The following is a 22,864-nucleotide window of genomic DNA, read 5'->3' as shown; positions in this document are numbered from 1 at the left end:
GTAAGTTGTGCTTGATTAAAATAGTAGCCTAAGTAAAGAAAAGCTAAAATTTAGCAATGTCGATAACTTAGGTGATGGATGTAGTATTAGAATCATCTATTATGTAAAGAGGTTTATTTACAAGGGGCTTGCATACACTTTGTTCTGCATCTCAAGACAACATATAAATTGTGCTAGTTGTTAATAAAAATACTGCAATAAATATGTGATGTAGTAAATATATTTAGACATTTAATTACTAAAATGAACCGAATAACATGAAACTTTGAGTTAGGTTGCACTGAATTCTTAAATTCATGTGGCACAAAAATTGATGCAAGATGTGTTCAAACAAGTTTATTGATGCCTTTTTCATAGTTTTCATTATAGCAAGGTTAGTGGCTTTTAGAAGCTTGACTATGTTTTAGAGGTCTAAGGAGTGCTTCAATGTGTGGATTTAGATTAGAAGTGTTAAGACATTTAATTTATAAGATTCTATGGCTTCTCTAGTTGCCTGCCAATTAAGAACTTGAGCATACGGGAAGTAAATATGCATGATAGAGAAGACAGAATTATGGGTTTTGCCACTGGCAGCTTTCTTGGATGTGACTCTCATATGCATCTGTTTTATTGACTTATAAATTTTATATATTTTTACCTTAAAAAATTTTGTTACATTAACATTAAATGTTTGCTGTCTCTTGTGCAAATAGGATCTCATTTTCATATTCTCAGTTTACAGTAGTTTGTTTTTAATGTGACAAAATTCTAGCTGAATCAAAATGTTACCATTCTTTTTATTTAAAACTTACCTTTTGCCTGTATATGGCTAACTAGAACCGACCTCAAGGTACATGGACTGTGATTAAGGATTGCCCGTTGCAAACTATGAAGAGTTAGGACTTTTCTGTGAAGGATTATTCTCAAACTGCAGTTCTGCTTTAGATAACAGCATATAAAATCAGCAGTTTCTAGTGGGAATCAAAGCTTTTCTAGTTTTACACATGTACTTGTTTGGAGAACAGTTCTATGTTATCACAGCTGAGCTATCTTATTTGAAGTCATGTGGTTCAAAAGTTTATATAATTCTCACCCCTTTGAACAACACCTGTGTTCTCTTGCCATATGAAAGCAATCCACTTTTATTGTTCAGATAGATGTTAAACTCTTACAGCATGTCAGGAGAAAAAGGTGCTTGCTTTTATGGACAAAACGTGTTTGAATACAAAAGTAAATAGGAGCACTAGGAGAATTACTTGGATATGAATAATGATGGCAGACACAGTGTGGGATAACGAGGAAGCAGTGAATCTGGAAAGGATTTAGGGGTCAGACTGGAATAGAATATCATGAGCTTGGTTTAATGCTGTAGTAAAGAGGGCTAGCCTGATCCTTGGAGTAGAGAGGTGACGATTATACTTCTGTAAATAGCATTAACTGAGACTGGTGTTAGAAGGCTGTATTTGATTTTTAAAGTTTGATTTTTTTTTTTTTTGTATTATGTAACTTAAAACCTGTACAAAATGTTAACACAAAAATAATTTAAAAGTTAGAAAAATGTTTTAGGAACTCAACTTTTTTGGTTTTTCAAGGGATAGGTTGAGATGATTTGAATAAGGATAGTTCCCTTCATAGAGAGAAAATACTGTGATTGGTTAAACTTGGAAGCAGTTACTAGGATGTTATAGCTAGAAGTTTGAAAGAGTCAAATTTAAATAGAAATATGGAACAATTTGAGATTTTTTCAGTATTAAAAAAGCATTGATCGTTACATAAATTAATAGGGTATTTTTCCTATTTCAGTTCTGAAAACATCAAGAGATACACTGCTTAAATTTCAGTATGAGTTTTTCAAAGTTATAGAGCTTAATGCTCAAATGAAGTTCCACAGCCGGCGGAAAGATGGAAAATCAGATTAGATAGTGAAATGTTTTCGTCCTAATCTCTTGAACAGGCATCATAGTGCAAATAGTGCAAAGGGTCACTTCAGTTATTGTTTCCTTGTCTGCCTCTAGCCTTTCTCTGCCACTTTCTCTACAACAAGACAGGTGCAACATATGTTTTTCATACTCTACTACTTGTGGTTCAGGAGTGGGGAAGAAGCAGAAGTGGGAGGTTAGTGTGATTGTCATGAATGCTAAGAAAGTTGTTTCTCTTTGAGTAATTGCTCATTCCTATGCTGATTGTCTCTGGTGACAGCATATGCATTTATAATAAATTGTTTGATTCCTGTGAGGAACAGTATGATATGGGGATGCAGATGGGTGAGTAATAAGCATGAAAGGGAAGATGGAAACTTGTTAGAGTTTGAAAGGATTTCTGGAGATCATCAAGTCCAACCCCTGAATAACAGAACCACCTCTTAGATGAAGGTGGTGTCCACATGTTTAAGCTATACTGTTGGGTTCTGTTTTACATTGTATAAAATGAGCCAGTTTGGATCAGCTTAGAAATTTTTAACTGTACCTTAAAAGTAATCTGCCTGTCGATGTTGGTGAGGATCGCTACTCTGAAACTTCTGGAGAATATGAATTTGGACACCCTCTGCTGTCTTTTGCCTCTGACCAACACTGAATTGTGACATGCAAAAGTTTTTACCTGAGTTTTATTTGGTGTATGGAAGTGTTAATAAGAAATCATCTGATGACATTGTCAAAAAATTTAAGGCCAGCGCAGCTCGGGGATAGTTTGTGATAATTTGTGTGTTGTTTGTTACACTGCATTAGCATTCGGGGGACTAGAGTGTATGGGAGTGCACATATAATAATGATTTTTAAAGTGGGGGTAGAAACATAATTTTTCAAATTTAGGCTTTGATGACTTATATTGGGTGACATAGAGTATGGCATCAACAGGCAAGTATTTTTTTGTGTCAGAAGACAGATGAAACATACCATAAACAAACCCAAAGAAAATTGTTTTTTTGTTATTCTGTTTTGTCTTTCTTGTGGTCCAAAATGAAATACTAGTCTAGATTTAAGATTTTTGCCTGTAAACCCTTATAAACTGAGTTACTTTCAGAAATCAAGCAACAGGAAATAGAGATTTTTGGAGTGCTTCAGTTGCAGAAACTGGATTTCAGAAGAAATGCAGCTTAAAGACATGTCTGAAACTACATTAGAAGTTATAATTTTTATTTTATGTTTCATTCAGCACACACTTGAGAAGAGTTTGAACAGATACAATTTCAGAGAAACCTAAGGAAAAGGTGATTAGCTTCCCAAGCATCAGAATGGGCTGCCCAAGGAAGTGGCTGAGTCACAATCCCTGGTGGTGTTTAAAATATGTGTAGGTGTGGTGTTTGGGGGCATTGTTCAGTGCTGAATTTGGCAGTGATAAGGGAGTGATTGGGCTTTTCCTACTGGAGCAAAGCCAAATAACTTTGTTTAGAAATACAAACATATAAAGTACAGCTTCACTGTTCTCCTGCCTACAGTTTGAACTACTTCCTGTGTAGTGCTGAGATACTGATTTTTATGGTCAGAACTGGCTAGACAAAACTACAGTCTTTAACCTCAGAATTATGAATACTGATTCACTTTAAATTTTTTTGCTACCCTTTTGGTGTTTAGATTACTCTAACAATACCCACTGAAGGAATAATTCAGTGACATTATACTCTGTATGAATGCAAAACAATAATTGACATTTCCCAGCTCACTTTTTGAAGAGTAATCCTTTCTGAAGGGTTTGGAAGTACCCTGAAAGGAGTAGTAATATTTAGTTAATAATTACAGGTACCAGCTGTCAGTTGGTGAGAAAGTTGGTAGAAGTGTGACCTCAGCAACACTGAAATCAAGCAACCTTATTTTTATTTTAACTTGGAATGCACCTCTTAATGAATGGTTTATAAAAACTTCAGCAGAAACAATGGGGTGATTTCAGGAATGGAGATAAAAGAAAAACAATGTTCCAAAAATCTTGGAAAGAAAATGCAATATCTTAAGCAAGAAGTCCTAGTGCTTAAAGCTTTAGCAAAATGATAAGAGGAATCAGGGCATATTTGTTTCAGGACACAGTTGCTTTTTGTTGTCTGTGAAAAAGCTAATTAAACCTTTCTCTAAGTACAGTGGAGCCCATTGAAGGATAAATGCAAATTTCTCAGATAATCTTGTGCAAAACCAACGTGTTCCATATACTGTGAAACATCTCAAGGTGTTGGTTTATGGGGGAGATTCTTACGTGTTCACAGTACTCCTTCTGCTGGCCTTGCATTAACCTTTGTTGGAGGAGGAGCATCTAACCAGCCTGTAGGACTGTTAGTGGGAGACCAAATAAAAACTGTAGAGAAACAGTTAAGAGATGGAGCACTATGCAAAGATTAGACTGTTAAACTAAACTGAATTTCCTTAAACATCCTCATGTCTTAGATGAAAACTGGGTTTGCAGCCACTTATGGTGTTACTTAGAACCAGTTCTTAAACCAGAGTCTTTGACTATCCTTTTATGGTATAATGTATCTATTTTTCTCCCCCCCCCCCTTTTTTTTTTTTTCCCCTCTTGTTTTTAATTGTGTTACTTTTCCACTAGGGGATGGGATTGCCAGGGAAAGTAGTCCATTTATTAGCAGCGCAGAATCGGGCAGAGGAAACATGTATGAAGGAAAGAATATGGCTCTCTTTGAGGTAAGTTAAATACTCCAGAAACATATTTGGCCTTTAATGGAGATGAGCAAACACCTGCTTTCTTTCTGTTTTAAAATGTAGTGGGGGGGAAATGAGTTTTAGTAACTTTTTCATAGTTTGGTTCCTGCTAACATTCCGTTTCAGTGGATTTGAATGCTATATGGGCAAGAATGCATGGTGTGCATTAATGTGAAGATATGAAAGAAGTCTTCATGCATTTAAATTTTTTGGGCTAGGGTCTAGACATTGTTAGAGAAAGCTGCTGGAAATTAAATCTATTTATTTTAAGAAAGCAGTGTTCAGTTTTAAAAGGATTAGCAAAATAATTTGTTCAGCAGGGGACTTACAGTCTTTTTGTAAAGCAGAAAAGCTATAAAACAAACTTACAAGCCACGACTTAGTTGTATTGTCCAACTACAGTGTAGAGCACACCATAGCAATTGCTAATGTAAATATAAATGTATAAATAAATAAAATATAAATATAATATGTAATATAAATCCATAATATATTTCTAATGTAAATATCTAAATATGTAATTATCTTTATAATGGATGTTTCATACCTTTTTAATCAACTGAATGATTGCAATCAATTAGTGAAAAACGTATATTGATTAAGTACTTTTAAGGGCCACTTTTGCTATTAAGTAGTATTTCTAGTAAAACTTTAGTTGTTTTGCCCTAGCAGCATCAACTGGTCTTGCTCTGATGCTTGCTGTTAACAAAAACAAGGTACTTCCAACATTTTTAGCTACCTTGCTGTTGCATTCTCCTCAGTGTTTTCTTGTTCTCTTATGTTTCTCTCTTCTTCCTTTCGATACCTTTGCACAGAGGTTATGGTCTTTCACCTCACTCTGTGCATGACCCAAATAATGTATATTTACTATTTTTCACTGTTTTAAAGAGAATTGTGCTAAGGATTGAAGTAGTGTTGATCATTAATTCTCTTTTTGACATGTATGCAATATCTTGGTATTTTTTGACAGGAATGATAATATTAAAGTTGTGTTATTGAATTTCTCTCCTTCAAGCTCTATTCCATAAAGCCATTTCCAATATGGTTCAAATTAGTTGCTGTATTCCTCAGTGATGATAATTTGGCCATAGCTGCTTTTTGTCCCAAATCTGTTATTTTGAATCATGGCTTACATTAAATCACTTGATATAAACCCCTTACTTTTACATACCTCAAATTATAGACATTGCTGTTAACAGTATAATGTTGAAAGCCTTCTAGTGACTTCATTACCACTGGTGGTGGTGTGGTAAATCTTTCTGGATACTATATATGTTTCAGAGTATGTTTCCTAAAATCTTGTTTTTCTCGTGTTTTCAGATGTTAGAGTTGTATAAACTGTTAAAAGAAGTTTGACTATTATGACCATTATCATTATCTAATCTCCCAGGCAGAGATACTTTACTTATCTATGTTTGTCACCCTGATCTCTTGTCTTCTTTCCAGTGTTCAATTTTTTGTATTTAATTGGATTATCTTGGATCCATTTTTCTTGGAATTCTTGTGTTGTACATTCTTCTGGATTTTATTATTTGTTTTAGCATGTTTTTGTTTTGTAGCAGATAATTGGCTAAAGAAAGATGGGCTGACTTCTGTGTCACGTGTTATTACATATGTGCAATTATATGTTATATATTATATATATATATATAATATATTTTCAACAAGTTAACACTTTAGAAATAGTATGCCTGTTGTAAGGTAAAATATGTAAGCCTGCAGCAGTAGACTTCAGAGAAATACTTAAGTATTTTACTGCTTGAGAAATCATTTGCAGACTCTCTAAACACAAGCAATTGGCTGGAGAAACACCCTAATGACTCAATCCTACCAGTACAATCCACTAAAGACTGTTTTGTGATAAAAATAGATATTTGAAATTACAGTGGTTTTTCTCTAGGTTTTCCTTACATTCGAGCTGAGTATTGTGAGGTAGTATAAACATATGAAAGAAATGGTGCAACTTAGCCATGTAGAGTTAAACTTCTAGAAAAAATAGAACTTTCATGTTGGTTGAAAGCTGACTGATATATTGTCATGCTAATTTTTTTATTTGGCTGAATAAGGGCTGACCTGTTGAGTATGTGTTTGAAGTAGTATCACAAAATGATGACTTTTTAAAAAAATCTATTTAATAAATGCAGTATTCTTCAAAACCCAACAGGAAGAAATGGATAGTAACCCCATGGTGTCATCTCTTCTGAATAAACTAGCGAACTACACTAATCTGACTCAAGGAGTGGTGGAACATGAAGCAGATGATGACAGCAAACGAAAGGAAGTCAAGGTATTTAGATTTCTAATAATTTATCGAGACAAAGCTATAAAGCTAGCTATAAGAGGTGCATTTTTCAACCTGAGAAGAGAATATGTGGACAGCTAAAAATGGGAGTAAGATTTGTAATACCGTGTTTAGAACTGAAGCATTTGCAGCAGGACCTGTGTTAATTTGATGTTCTTGTTAGGATATTTTAGCAAGACTTTGCTGTAAAACCCCTAGGTAAAACATATGCAAAGGTAGGATCTGAAACATGGAGTATATATACTTAGTTTCTTCTTCCTTTCTTTTCTTCTTCCTTGTGAACTTGTGCAAGCATCCGTACCTGTTACCTACCTCTAGTGAGTGTACAGTAGGACTTTTTGCAAATTTATTAATATATTTTAACTGCCTATGTTTCTAGGTAGTTATATTAAGGCAAATTTGAGATAAAACGGGTCACTCTTTTAAATCCATAAGCATATTGGCACCTCTTAACATGGTAGTAGTTTTTTTGAGTAGCTGTCTTGGTTTTGTGTGCTGGAATAAGTATTTTTAAAACCTAATGGATGCATTCCAAGAAAACTCTTTGTTGCAAACATAAAAAATATTATACTTGGGAGAGAGGAAAGCATATACTCTGCTTGACACATTGCTAAACACACTTGCTAGAAGTGGACTGGATTCATCGAGGGTTGTCTGTCTACTGGGTACCCAAAGTGTGCATCTCTGTATCTGTAGAAGTGGAATGTATGCTGCAGATGTGTTGGATTGATGCCTCTGTGAGCAGGGGTTGTTTTGGAAGGAGAATGCTTGGATGAAAGAACGTGACCTGACAGAGTATAAGAACTTATAGGCAAGAGAGGGATGATGAGCTGCATGGTGACTGAAACTAAGAAAATTAAGGTAGATGCTAGGAATGGACAGTGCTGGGAGTCACCTATCTTTGTGCAGGAGAAGAAGGGCTACTACAGAATTTATATGCTGAGCTGTGAAGAAAAGAGGAGAAGCACATGTGGATGAATAAAAGGAAAATGAGCACAGAGCAGAAAAGACAGAGATGTAAACGTTTTTGAAAATAAACTTAGAAGGGCAATTCATTTGACTAGAAGGGAGACTTTGAGTGTAATTTGGTACTAGGAGAGTGGGCAAAGGTCAGGAATAAAGTCCAGCTGTTTGTTTAACTTTTTGCTTATCCCGCATTTGTTCATGAGTTTGCTTTCTTTGTCTGGTTGTGCTTGGGCTATATTTGTTTCATTTCATCTCAAGATAAACTTCAGATGTGAGAAAAATAACACTGATCTTCTCACACTTTGCTTAGTGCAAACCCTGTTGTCCATTCAGCTGCTCTGTAGAGGTTTTTGTCAATGCAGCACCGTATTGGAGCTGACTAGCCAAAAGAACATTGTGTCCTTACTTGCACTTGATCTTGTTTGTGCACCATGTGGTGGCCTGGTAACACAATTATTATGTGTGTGCCTTAATTTCATGTCTGAAATTCTGATAGTTAAGTAGTAGCCTGTCAGAGTAGCATTTTTAATGGTGTGATTGAGACAGTAGTATTGATGCTGCACATGGGTATTGCTCAAGATGCTAAGAATAAAAAATATAGTCTAAATAGCATTCTATATTTCCTTATAAGTACTTGGAAATTTATTATTTTCTTAGTAATTTTGATAACTTCTAAAGCATCAATGCTTGTTTATCTATTTAAATCAATTGCCATTTTTCACAGCCCAAGTTGTGATTTAAGATTTATCTTGTGTAACTGGAAAGCTACTGTGTATAACTGTTGATTCTAACTAGAGCGTTTCAAAGCCTGTTTCTCTCCATAAGTGTAGAAAGCTGAAACTTTAGTGATGAAGCTTGAATGATTTTGTGTGTGTCTTGGCATATGATGATCACTAGTAAATAAAAAGTACACATATACTACGTGGTGGCAAGTTTTACAGTTTTTGAAAAATGAAATTGTAGTCAGCTCTGCATTACTTCTTGCTCTGTCTTAATACCTTGTCTTTTCTAAAAATTGAAAATAGTATTGAATATAATTTTTTATGCAAGCTGTGTGGTAATTTGGGATCAAATTTTGTGGAATATAAATGATATTTTGATTATGGCAGTAATTTATCTTCAACCTGTAACATTAGCCTGTAACTGGTATTTCAGAAAAAGTTTGTGAAGTGTTATAATCAACAGATTAAGGGCCATCCTATCCCTATCAAGGTTTCATCCTAATTTCTGTGGAACAAGAGAGTTTGCTATCAGAAATAGTTTTCTCTCTTTTCAGGAATTTTTCTTCATAAATAGCATGTGAATATTTGCAAAGCTGGACACTCTGAAGCTACCATTCAATTCACTTGGTATTTGTTTGTGGAGCATTTGTTGGAATAAGTGTTTGTGGAATAAAGTGCTTATGCATTTAAATTTTTTAATGCAAAGGAATTGATGTTCTCACTTTGTGTCCAGGGTCCACAAATGGGCACTTTTATTGGCGTGTATCTTCCCTGTTTGCAAAACATCTTGGGAGTCATCCTCTTCCTGCGTTTAACTTGGATTGTAGGAACAGCTGGAGTTCTTGAGTCTTTCATCATTGTGTTCATGTGTTGTGCTTGTGTAAGTTAAACTTATTTTAAACTTCTTTAAAATTGTTTTAAACTTATTTTTTAAATTTTTGGCCAAATCTGCTGTTGGAAGAGTACTGATACCTTCTAATATATGAGTATCAGGGAAAAATAAGCATATTTAATCACATTGGTTAAATTGTACTGGTATTTAACCAATATGATTGAACTGAGAGAAATGGGTTATATATTTAAGCAGTGAGTTCACTTGTCGGTCTAACCCCTGTGGATGTTCTTTTGAGTTGATCAAAGTAAGCTTTTGTTTGAAGTATTATATGAGTTTTATTAAATTGGCCTTTAGCAAATATTTGATTATTTGATACAGTAGATATGAACTATTCTGCTTTTTGCAACTTCAGAACAAACTGAATAATAAACTACAAATCAAACCACAGCATTGCATCCATAAAGTAATTTTTTAGAATAAGTAATTTTTTAACCACTTCTAAATTTTATTGTAACAATGTTTCAATCAGTTTTCACTACTTTTTAATTGGAGTAATGAACATACTATTTTAAGTATTGTTTAACTTGTGGTCTGTGTTCTTCCAGTTCTTTTTAAAAGACTGTGTCAAATATCTAAGTTAACTAAATCTTCTGCTGAAAAGTTGAGTACTTGAGTGGCATGTATATCCCAAAATAAACATCTTGGTTAAAAAAAACCCCACAACTATTTCCATTTGATTACTGTTTTGCCCAGTCTTTCAAAAAAACCCTCCAGAACTCTAATATTTTATATTTCCTCTATTTCATCTTTTCACAGACTATGCTAACTGCAATTTCAATGAGTGCTATAGCAACAAATGGTGTAGTTCCAGGTAATGAAGAATTTTATCTTATATGGCAAATTCTCAAATGATGGAAGTTTAAATCTGGGATAAGAAATTCTTATAGTTCTCAAATATCATAAGTAATGCTTTTGTGTCAAATGCATATTTTCTTTTAATTGATTTTATAAATAAGTTTTTTATGAGAGATGTGGTCTTCAACTGGGCCTTCTAGGAATTACAGTCTGCAGCACATCTTTGTCATCAATCATTTGATCCTGTTTTAATCAAAGATAAGATGTTATAATTGAATTAATGGAGACCAGTCTTCACGCAAAGTGAATATCTCTACAAGGCTACTACTTTATTCTCTCCTGAATTTGCCTACATTCCATTTAAACACTGGAGTTAGTTATCTTGTTTTCTGCAAGAATAGTGACTGGTCTCATGTCAGAAATATTTTTCTGTATAAACACACTAGGTTCTCCCCACCTCCTTAAACTTTCAGGATAGGTTGATAAATTCGACTTCATAAAGTAAGAGGATTCTTTTTAAGTTGCAAAATCAGCCCTTGAAGCTCTCACCCTTTTCAGTTTCTCAGCACAATAATTGGTAGTTCTGGTGTTCAGGCATTGGTATGAACTCTGAACAATTTACCTAATGAACTTAAACTGAAGTTGTTGGCAAAAGTAAAAGCTAGAATTTGTGTAGGATATAGAATAATTGTATTGTAATTGTATTTCATGGATACAGTGCCATATATGAAATAAAAATACAGTAGACAATTTTTGTTTAAAATACTTGTGTTTTATACTAAAATGGAGTTATTCAAATTAGTGTGCAAATAACTAAAATATTCTGCTCTTTTCCTTCTTGTATTTTTAAAGTTCATCATAAAGGTTTTGTTTAACATCTGTCACAGACTTTGAAGCCTGCAGCTCTTACATGAGGCAGGTCTTAATTTTCACTTTTTTGTTGTTGGTGCCAGTTTCTTAGAGAAATGCTTGTCCTGCAATATATAGAGAAGGCAGAAAGCACAGATAAGAACCTAGGATTGAAGGAGACCTGAGCAGCAGGATCCTTTCTTCTGCCTTTATTTGCAAAAGCATTGTCTTTAGTAAAAGGATCGATGGTGCATCATAATATCTTTGTTAGCTTCTATTCATTTGTATTGAAAACACTGAAGACTGTGGAACAGGCTGCACAGGCGAATGATGGAATCACCATCCTTGGAAGTGTGCAAAAAAGAAGTAGGTGTGGTGCTTAGGGACAGGGTGTAGTGGTGTACTTGATAGTGTTAGGTCAATGATAGGACTTAATGAATGATCTTGGAGGTCTTTTCCAACCTTAATGATTCTATGAAAAACAGCTTCAGACTCTGCACATTGATATGTGTTATTTAAAATTACACACATCCTTTCTCTTGTCTCCTTCTTCTCACAAGCAGGACAAATATCATGAATTTAAGAGCAGATGGAGAGGGAACCAGAGAGAAGAGTTTGCCTTGAGGGAGTTGGTTGACATTCTAGAAGAAGGAGATTAAGTGCTTGAAATTTAGAGCCTTATGAAAAGGCAAATAGTGCAATGGAAATAGGGTGGTGATGGTGTAGTTTATGACTTAAAGAAAGATGATGCATACTTATGGGCAGTAAGAGTGAGAAGAATTGAAGAACTCAGGGTCAAAGTGAAGTAATTCTAATATCAAGTAACAGAATAGAGCTCCAATAAGAAGCCACAGCACTGCTAGTTTATTATGAAGTGGAATCATCCTTTTGTATTCACTGTTTGAACCTCTCTGCTCATGTGTAAGTGGACAAGAAAAAGCAATCCCTACCCAGCACCTTTAAACAGTACTAAAAAAATGTGATCTCTAGTGGAAGTGGCAATGGTTTCATATACAGAAAATAAAAAGAATCAGTAGAAAATACTCTGTTTTGTCCTTGTCTCATAAAGCAATTATTTTTGAAATTTATTGTTTGATGGGGAACAGTTTAAGGTTAGAAGCTAAAAATTCATTCACATCTCTTTATACCTGTATATCCTTTCCTAATTTACTTCTGTTTAGCTTGTGGAATTTTTTGTCTTTTCTTTGGTCTTCACTTTCTGTTCCATGGAAAATGCACATGGGAATATTAATCTTGAAATGTACATTCTAACTGCCTGGATGGTATAGACATTGATTATAGTCTTGGCATGAGCATGTCAGTGGAGACACATGCAGTGGTTATCTTGATTATGTTGATTGAATGATTCAAATTTTTGTTCCCTACTGCCATTCTTAATCTCAAGGCATGGAGGTGTTTTGTTTTGTTAATTTCACAGCTGGAGGTTCTTACTACATGATTTCAAGATCTTTAGGGCCAGAGTTTGGTGGAGCAGTGGGACTTTGTTTCTACTTGGGTACAACCTTTGCAGGAGCAATGTACATTCTTGGTACCATTGAAATTTTATTGGTAAGTACTAGTTTCTGTTAAAACTATATGTGTTTGAGCTGTTTGGGGATATTGCTGATGAATGTTCTTAGTGGTCTAAAATGCATTCTAGTTTGGTGATCATTAATATTTTGATACTACATTTTCAGGATGTTGATATTTATTCTTACTCGAGAGTATTTGAGGAAGGTAAATTCTTATCAGTAATACAAAAATAAATTAAACACTATTTGATGTATATTTATTCTGCTTAATGTAGGAACCAAGCTGAAATCTTCTCTTTCCAAATGATAGTCTACAAGCCTGGATCAGGCAAGCATTACCAGGGTAACTCATTGCTGCCCAGTGAAAAGTTGTGAAGAACATAAAGGGCATATCTCCAATGAGGCAATAATAATCTATCCTACTTCCTCATTTCCAAGCTACTGGCTTTGAATTTTTATATATTTGCAAAGATGCTGTGGAAGGCTGCCTGTATGGCAGTGATCTGGCTACTGTGGCTTTGCTTCATCCAGGAGGGGCCAATAATTGGTCATCATATCAGAAACTGAAGATATGCACAGGAGATACTTCAGGATTCTTTCTTGGTACTTAGTATGATCCATGTAATCAAATCCAGGCCTTTTAAAATTTAAATTAGAGATCTGTAAGAGAATCTTGATTGAAATTGCAGTAATTTGAAATGTCTGTTTTAGCACGACTAAGCTTTTTACACTATTCTTAAATTGTGCTGTTGCAGTTTTAGATCAAAATTTTATGAAGTATAATATAGGGCCTATAATACTGGAAACATTTTTAGTTTATTATACTTTTGTTTGTTTCTTCATATTTTGTTTCAATCAATGGAAGTCTAGTTTATGGTTTGGGTTTTTTTCTTTTATTATTGTTGTGTGTTACTTCCTTTCCCTGCCAAGTTCCTTGGCGGTTTTTCCCATTTGGCAGACACATGAATTTGAGGAGTGGAAGCTCTTTAACAGGAGAGAAAAAGCCAGAGCAAAAGCTGTATCCTTTTCTCAAAACTTGTTTTTCTTCACTCTCGCCTTTTCCTTCATCTCTAGTTTCTAAATGCCCAAATTATATGGCTGAATTCATTTGTGAAAGCAAAACTGGTATAGAAGGTTAGATTTTGTAGTGCAAGGAAATGATTTCTTATTGAAATGTTCATTATTATATGTACGATAGTTTGCCATATCTCTTGCAGACCTATATTTCTCCAAGTGCTACTATATTTAAAGTGGAAGATGCTGGTGACGAAACAGAGGCTATGCTGAACAACATGAGAGTCTATGGAACATGTATTATCATTCTGATGGCCATAGTAGTTTTTGTGGGAGTAAAGTATGTCAACAAACTTGCACTGGTCTTCCTTGCCTGTGTGATTCTTTCCATCATTGCCATTTATGCTGGAGTTATTAAGACTGCTTTTGACCCACCTGACTTTCCGTAAGTGCAATATCAAAGTTGTATGGGTTATTTAAAAGAAAAAAACCCCAAACCTGTGGGGATGGAATAGCTACTGTAACCACTTCAAGTTTTAAGCTAAGTTTCAAAATACAACCACATTGGCTTCAGTGGTAGGCTTATGTAGTTTAAATACTGATGTGCTCATTTGTTATTCTGAGTTACATATCTGAACCTTTCTCTTATTTTTAATAAGATATGATAACTCTAGAAAATGTTCTTTAGTGCTTAAAATTACTGGCTGTTACTCCATCCACACCTAAAGGAGCAAGAAGGTGGGTTTTGCTGAAAGTAAATGTAACTGCTTTATTCTAAAGATTTAAACTAAAAACCTATAGAATAAAGTAAAAAGGTCAAAAAACCACTGGAGCTATGAAACATAATTATGAAAAAACCATACTTTTAAACTGTGTTATGAAGAAATGTTTGAAACTTCCATTTCTCCCTATTTAAAATTGAAGTGTTTAAATCCACTTGTGTTTGTGAAGTCTTTTCCATTAATAAAATAAAATTTTATTGTTGTTATATGTGACACATTGCTTCTCAAGGTCCACAATGTGCTTAATTCTTAGCTCAATAAGAGGTACTTCTTTATTCCAGTTATTAGTTCCATTTTAGTTTACCCAGTTATGTGAGTTGCATTTTTGTGCATCTTTTTATGTTGAAAGAGGAAACAAAATTATATTGCTTAAGACATGATCAGAATAGGCTGAACTTCAGTCTTGCATGGCACTTCATAATAAGAATTATCCTTTGCTGTACGATTGTTACAGATTCAATATTACTTCAAAGTGTTGGTAATTACATTACAAATTGAGCATTAGAGCAGTACTTGTGGACTGTTTTGTAACATGATTTTACATGTAACATGATTTTACATGTAACATGTAAAATGATAACATATTTCTGAATGAAACTTGTTTCTTACAGTAACTTCCAGTAGGGAAATAGTAATATCTTTTTGTCACCTGTATAGGTAAAAGAGAGTTTATGTGGATATATAACACAGACTTATTACCAAGTTCCTGGAAACCTTACATGTGGCTGCTACTGTAATATTATTGTATTGGGGGAAAAAAAATATAAAAAGAGTTTATTTTCTACTAAATATAATGGTTTACATTTAGAGTCTGCCTCAAAATGAGAAACTAAAGTGTGGTTTTATGTAATGGTAAGACTGATCTGATGGTGGTCATTAAAGAAAACCAAACCAAACAACTTCCACTTAGCTGATTAGTTAGGTTGATATCACTAACCACAATTAAGTTTGTCAGTTGTATAGGTAATAAAATAGTTTACCTCAAGATCTCCCAGTTGAATCAAAGTGAAGTTTCCATTGTTTGTGTCATTTGACTGCTGCTATTGAGTCATCAAATCAGTAGCAATTAAAAAGAAAAACAAGCAAGGCAAGTAGCAAGATGATCTCTACCAACAGTTTTCTTTTAAATCTGCTCAATTTCTGTGTGATGCAATACCTTGAAGCTACAGTGGTTTATCTGCTTAACATGCATGTTTTATTTGATGTTCCTTCTTTTGTCTTCATAGATATATATCATTCCATTTTTAAGCAAGCCTGGACTCCTAAACATTTTTCATATAGTTTACCAAAGAAATATACCTAAAACCTTAATATTCTGTGCTAGTAGGAATTCACTTTTGACAAGTGTTCAGATTTATCTAATTTTTTTTTCATTTGTGAAAGAAATAATTTGCTTCCTAGTACACGATTCTTTAATTTGTACTCCCATCACTGTTGTTAAATTGCACTGTTTAACTTTCCTGGCTTATTTCTTACCTTTTGGATTGTAGTATTTTTGAGGATCATGTAGATATTTTAGTTGCTAGAAAAGGAAGGGCATGATTTACTTGCCTAATCTTACTTTCATATTTTCTTCATCAGACTTATCTTTTAATTAAGTTTATAAAGTATTACTTAATTTTACTTCTTTCTTGTAGGACTGAATGCATCATGATCGCTGTTTTTTAGTAGTCAAGCTACCTTAATTGGTTTTACTTTCTAAAAAACAAATCAGAAGGCAAAATAGCTGCCAGTACCATAAAGTAGAAATATTTGATCCATGTTTTAAAGACTATTGATGATAGTGTTAGATGTAGAAACTATACACTGTTTTAGTAGATGTAGTATAGATCTTAAGATAGATAGTGTAAATAAGAGGTTTCTGAAGAAGTCTAATGGACAAAAAAAAAAAGGCTTAATTCACATCTTTGTATTGAAGGAACACTGATTTTATTTTTCTTGTTTATAGTATCTGTCTCCTTGGAAACCGTACATTGTCAAAACGCAACTTTGATGTCTGTGCCAAATTTACTGAAAGCAATAATGAAACAAAGACTACAGCTTTGTGGCGTCTGTTCTGTGATAGTCCTTTGCTTAATGCTACATGTGATGACTACTTTCGTCTCAATAATGTAACAGAAATTCAAGGAATTCCGGGAATAATGAGTGGAGTTCTGACTGGTAAGTTGGCAAGCATAGTGATTTGGAAGTTTTTGGACAGTATTAATTTGGCCAGTGGCTGGTCAGTATATAGTGGTCCAGTCTGCCACTATTTCTTTACCCCTAATCTGTGTGAAAGATTGCTGCTACCTTGAGCATGCTTCTTCCTATAAAATTTTCATCTGGTTTTAGAATCTTAGTATCAAGTGCTTTAATTTGGAGGTAATTGGAGTTTTATAGGTACTCTTTCAAAAGCCATTGTTCAATCAAAAAGGTAGTAAAGTGTTTATCACAGCTTTTTTTTAATGTGTATGCCAAACACACATTTCAATAAGCTATTCATTAATACATTTTCAAACTCTCCTGAGGGAGAACTTGTTTCCTGTTCACAAGTGGTGCTATGGGAATGAAGTTCTGTGGATTGTCAAAGTGATTGAATTCAAGAAAAGCAGTCTACAAAGTGTATAGATTTTCTTCTCCACACATTTGTGTGGTTGTGGCACCTTGGAATTCAAATTGCATCTTAATTAATCTTAAATGTGTAATAATTTGTATCATACACACACAAATAATGGTTTTGGGAATTAAGTGGATGCTCTGATACCTCTCCTTTGTGTTCCCTTAAAATAAAGTTTGATTTATATAATAATGGTACATAGAGACCCTAGACAGTCACTGCTGCCATTAGTACTCCAGTTTAAAATATCACCTATAAACTGTACAAATAAATTAAAAGATCCTAAATGAAATGTAGACTTCTCTGAATCTACATTTGTGGGGTTTAAAAAATTTTTTTTACTCAATGAAAAGTAAAATTATTTGCTTGTTACAAGAAATGTAAGTTAGAGTTTGTTCTCTGAATTTTATAATTTGCCCTGTGCATATCTACAATTTTTCATAAATAATTTTGCATTTCCTGCCCCAGCTCAGAAGTCAGCTGTATGTTATAATTTTTGCTACCCTGTAAGATTTAAATTGTTCTTTTACTTTTTGGAGGTTTCAGGCTGAGTACTATTTTTTTTTTCTTTTGGAAAGATGTATTTTTGTTCCCTTCACTGTTTAATGTTTCATTGAACAAGCAGTCCTGTATAAAAGTATATTTTCCTAATTTATTCTCAAATAATGCTAAGATCTCTAAAGAGCAGGAGTCTGCTGAAAGCTCAGTGTGAGAGACATGCTTTCTGGTGTTCACTGCTCTTTACTTACCAATAGTGAATTTCATCAGTTCTATTATGTTTACTCACTGAATCTGGTAAGTTTTTGGGGTTTTGTTGGGGTTTTTTTGTTTGTTTTTTTTTTTTTTTTTTTTTTTTTTTTTAAGTTCATTGCAGTTGCTTTTCCTTTTACAACTTTGAATTAACTGAGAATTGCCAGCAGGCTCTCATCTTGGTCCTAGCTCTTACTTTTGGGCTGTCTGAGTGTACTGGATAGCTCTGGTTACATCCTGATGGTCATTCTTGTAGAAACTTACTGGGGACTCTTCTGCATTACGAAGCTGTATTTCCATTTACTTTTACCTGTTGATTTCTGTCTTTGAACTGCTTTTTTTTAAAATCCGTGTGAGATTTCCTCTTATCCAATGTCTGCCATAGATCCCTTGGGTGAGGAATGTTTTAAAAATGTGGGAAATACAGGTGGACTGATCCAAGTGGATTGTCTTCATTTATGTTTCCCTCAAGGAATTTGAATACTTTTGACAATTTTCTTTCACAAAAAAGAGTTGAGGCTTTCCCGGTTTTTCAAAACTCAAGAAAAACTGTGAATAACTACTAAGTTTTGCCAGATCTCAAAGATAACTCCCATGTTTCTTCCCTCAGCTGCTATTGTTGCTATTGACTGTTCATGTACAGATGTTATTCATGAGTCTTTAGTTTCTTTATCTCCCTGGAACACTTTTAAATGAAAGAATTGGCCTTCCATTTGTCCTTGGGTATCAATACTATTTCACGTCAACCTCAGGTCTTTCATTGTTCTTGGAGATTTCAGGCTAAGTACTGCTTTTCCTGCTTTTGAAAATAAGTGCTCTGCTTCTGTTCACTGATTAACATTTCTCTGAACAAGAACTACTCCATAACAAAGCATTTCACTATCTTAGTTACACCTAATGCTAAAACTAGGTGTCTTACTTGCTGAGTGTGAGCACACATTCTCATTCCTAGCAAAAGCTTGAGCTCTCGTGGCAGAGATTTCTCAAGGAGAGTTTTCTTCCATTTGATGTATGTTCTGCATTGTGTGAAGACTTTGGAGCTGCAGGCTCTGCACATTAAAATTTTTTGAGCTGTGACTGGGAATATTCAGATGCCATGACTGGGTGTCTCAGCAAGTGTGTTAAGTCCTCACACCATTTATTGGGCAGTCATATACAGTAAGTATTCATCTTATATACCTTCTGTGAATGGTGTCCTAACAATGATAAATCATTCTGCAAGGTGGCTGACTAAATGTACCTATAACCCTAACACAAATAATACAGTTCTGCAAGTAGCTTTAATCAACATTGTTCTGATGTTGGTAGCATGTTGGTCTGATACATTGTACCAGTTCTTGTGTATGCATCCTAAATATTAGCTGCTACAGGAGCCTTAGCAATCAAGGACTTTTCTAAAAAGTTACTCTTTTTTTTTCTCACCCTAATTTTCAAGTCCACTTGATTATCATTTTTGGCAAAACGAGCATAGGAAAGCTCTGTGTGACATGTTATGAAATGAGAAAGTGATTTCTATTTAACAAAACATGTAAGCTGATTTTACACACTTGTGCTGGCATGCACAGTTCCACAATTAAATTGTATGCATTGCAGTGCTCAGGTCATTGTCCCTCCTGTGTCATAGTGAATAAAGGACACAAACTGTTGAGTGCTTAATAAGGAGCTTAAGTGCTTTTGATTGGCAATTCAAATTGATTTTTGGATTTTCTTCTTATGTTTCATGACAAGTAGATATATGCTAATTTGGAGATCTAGTCTTATTTTACGTCACTCATCAAATCTCTACTAAAATTCCTGAAGTTTAAAATTCTCTTGTTTCATTAACTCTCCTTATGACTTCAGTCTTATCTCTAGATCAGCCTGTTACACATCTTCACTTTATTGTAGTAATACACATAGCAGTCCTTAGCAAATAATACTTTTAGTCTTTGCTCTGCTTTTCATCTGCTTCTCATGCATACTTCCATATCTGCTTACCGATTGTAAGATTTTTTTAAAAATGTGAGTGTGAGTACCCTGTCTTTGGCCACTTATGGTTCAAAGTCCATCTTCTGTTGTGCTCAAGGTTACTTTTTGCTTTTATAAAGGCTATACTTAAATTCCATACAGTTGTTCAGAATGTCTGAAAATCTGATATTTGATCATCCTGGCAGTCCATGGGAATTGCTTATTTCCTTACTGTAAAATCCTTTGCCTTCTTAATAGGCCAGGAGAGTATCTACTTTCTTTTCTCACATATGACAGGACAACACGTCTCATTTTGAAATAAGAATCAGTGTGGTCTGTTCTTACAATCTTATCACTTACACAAGCAGTGTTTTCCACAAATGTAAGGTCACAAAAGTTACTGGCTATTTGACCTATCAGTCTTCAAACAAACATGCTTGGTTTGCTGGGGAGTTTGAGCCATATTCTGCTGGGATTTTTTGCTTATCTTCTGGAGTCTGGTTACCCTGCTTTTGTCACCATAAGGAAAACTTTTCCCATGAACAGCTGAATCCTGAACTGTTATCCAGGATTTTCTGTACAGGAGCTCTCAAAGAACTCAAATTACTGTTAAGACGCATTTCTTTTTTATACTATTTCTCAAAATACAAGAAAAAGAAGTATTAGTATATACTAACATTCTCTGAACCAAGAGATAAATTTTGTTATTTTTTCACAATAGTACATCTGTGTGCCTGTGCAATGTAAGTGTACATTCTACAAATATGTTAGAATTTAATTCTATAACTATATTTTCCTTTAAAAAAAAAGAAAATTTTGCAGGACATCTCATACTAGTGCATTTTTACTGGCATGGACTGGAATGCCTACCAGTTACAGTTGGTAGTAATCATACTGGGAGGTGTAGTGATTTTTGTATAAGAAAAAGGCGTCTGTTTCCTAGGATTATTGCATTCTCACTAGTTAATATCCTGAAACAGAGAGATGACACTGACTTGTTTTTTCCTCTCTCTTGTAGATAATCTCTGGAGTACCTATTCAGAAAAGGGATCAATAGTTGAGAAAAAACATCAACCATCAGTTGCTGGATCCGAAGAGTCAAAAATGGGTGGACTTCCTTATGTTTTTACAGACATCATGACCTACTTCACAATGCTTGTAGGGATTTATTTCCCATCTGTGACAGGTAGACACAACTATTTTTTCTTGTGTGAGGATGTATACTTATATCTGGCAAAAAAAAAACTTACGTGTGAAAATTTTTCATTTTCAACAATCTTATAGGTGACTCATGCTGTTCCTCGATTCTGTGTCCAAGGTTATGTACCTAAAACCTTCTGGTGCTAGGGAGAGATAGATCATGGCTGATGACTTTTGGAGGTTATAGGACTTAAACAAGAAATCTGTTTAAGGGCCATTTCTATGTCTGCAAAGAAAGCAAAACCCTTGAGTTACTAAATGCTTATTTAAAAAAAAAAGCGCATACCTTTATAACACTTTAATCTTCAAAGGCATGAGAGGACGGTTTAGTATTAAAATTACTAAAATGAATCATTAAAATGATTTTTCCAGTGTCCAAGCTGCTCGGTTAACTGCCTGGGATTTGTTTACATGTCCAATATTATTTTGCCACATTAACTGTGTAGACTTTTTTGTCAAGCTTAGGCTAATTGTATTTCATTTTCCTCAGCTCACACTTGACTGAAAAAAACCAGACATGTTTTTCTTCAAAAGTCCCAACTGAAGTAATTGTAATATCAAGTAACAGAATAGAACTCCAATAAGAAGTCACAACACTGTTAGTTTATTATAAAGTGGAATGATCCCTTTGTATTCACTGTTTAAACCTCTCTGCTCCCATTTCTTTACTTCAGACTCTGATCAACATTTCATCATATCTGGACCCATGGTTAATGTTTAATTCCATGGAGTTTGACAGTGTTTTTGCACTGGAACATCTTGACATTAGCTTCCACGTTTTTACTTCTAGTGGTCAGGTCAATTCTAGGAGAGACAGCAGAATTAGTTACTGTATGGGTTTCTTTCTCTCCTGTCACAGTATGTGCTACAAAATAATTCTGTCTCTTTTCAGATTCATGCGCATATGTATATGTGATTTTTCTAACCATTCTTTTTCTTGCCTGCTCCTTTCTCTTTTGCCTCTAAGATTTTATTTGTTAGTTCATTGATTTGCTTGCTTACATTTACTTGTTATTATGATGTCTGTTTAGTAGAACGTTAGTGCATTAGGTCACACTAGCTAAAATTGCTAAGTCCCTATTAATTAATAGCATCCATCCCCAGTAGCTAAAATTGCTACTCCTTGTATTTCTTCATTTCAAGAACGATTCTGAGGTAGCGCTTGAAAAATATTTTTTAAAATTTCTTTTTACTGACCTGTATAGGATTTGCTTATTCAAGTGGGTAATAACACAGATTTCTGAATAAAATGAAGATATAAATTGAGGATTTGTGCGGGATTATAATATACTTCTGTAGCCTGGTCCATTAGTAATCTTTGAGTTAAATTTGGCTTAAAATTAGATGTTCTTATTCTATTAGTGATTATCATGGAGTTATTCTTTTTATGACAGTAATTTTGTCTCTTTTTAAGGTATTATGGCAGGTTCAAACAGATCTGGAGATCTAAAGGACGCTCAGAAATCTATTCCTACGGGAACAATTTTGGCTATTTCGACTACATCTTTTATTTGTATCCTTTATACTGTGACTTTTATTCTTGTCTACATTTTGTAAATTCTCCAGGTGTGACTGGTTTTTCACTGGAAGGTCATTAGAGTTCCCTGAGTATAAAATGAATGAAATCTAAACTGAAAAGAAATAATTCATATTTGTCTAAAATATAAATATTATTATTTGTAATATAAACAAAATATAAATAAAATATATTTCTAAAATATAAAATAATTAAATGTACATAAATATATTTATTAACTATCAGTATTATTTATAAATATTATTAAGATATGTCAAATTTTATTAACAAATACATATATTCTATTAGTGCTTCAATTTCAAGATATAATTGATGATTTTAGTCGAGGGATCCAAAGGTTTTTAGCATTAGGCTT

General features: G+C 34.0%; 1 protein-coding gene across 1 annotated transcript in view; it reads left to right on the top strand.

Annotated features, from left to right (window-relative positions):
* LOC310909146 (solute carrier family 12 member 7-like) overlaps positions 1-22,864 on the top strand; it is a 56,962-nt gene that overhangs the window by 4,806 nt on the left and 29,292 nt on the right. Inside the window, exons 2-10 of the mRNA XM_083860711.1 lie at positions 4,510-4,604; positions 6,787-6,909; positions 9,346-9,492; positions 10,264-10,318; positions 12,590-12,720; positions 13,901-14,142; positions 16,428-16,639; positions 20,791-20,958; positions 22,387-22,485. Of these exons, the coding sequence (XP_083716837.1) occupies positions 4,510-4,604; positions 6,787-6,909; positions 9,346-9,492; positions 10,264-10,318; positions 12,590-12,720; positions 13,901-14,142; positions 16,428-16,639; positions 20,791-20,958; positions 22,387-22,485 (1,272 nt within the window). The remainder of the gene's footprint in view (positions 1-4,509; positions 4,605-6,786; positions 6,910-9,345; positions 9,493-10,263; positions 10,319-12,589; positions 12,721-13,900; positions 14,143-16,427; positions 16,640-20,790; positions 20,959-22,386; positions 22,486-22,864) is intronic.

Source organism: Zosterops lateralis, assembly GCF_965231275.1.
Source record: "Zosterops lateralis genome assembly, chromosome: 1".
In the NCBI taxonomy this organism is placed as follows: Eukaryota; Metazoa; Chordata; class Aves; order Passeriformes; family Zosteropidae; genus Zosterops; species Zosterops lateralis.
This window is presented reverse-complemented; position numbering and strand designations above follow the sequence as displayed.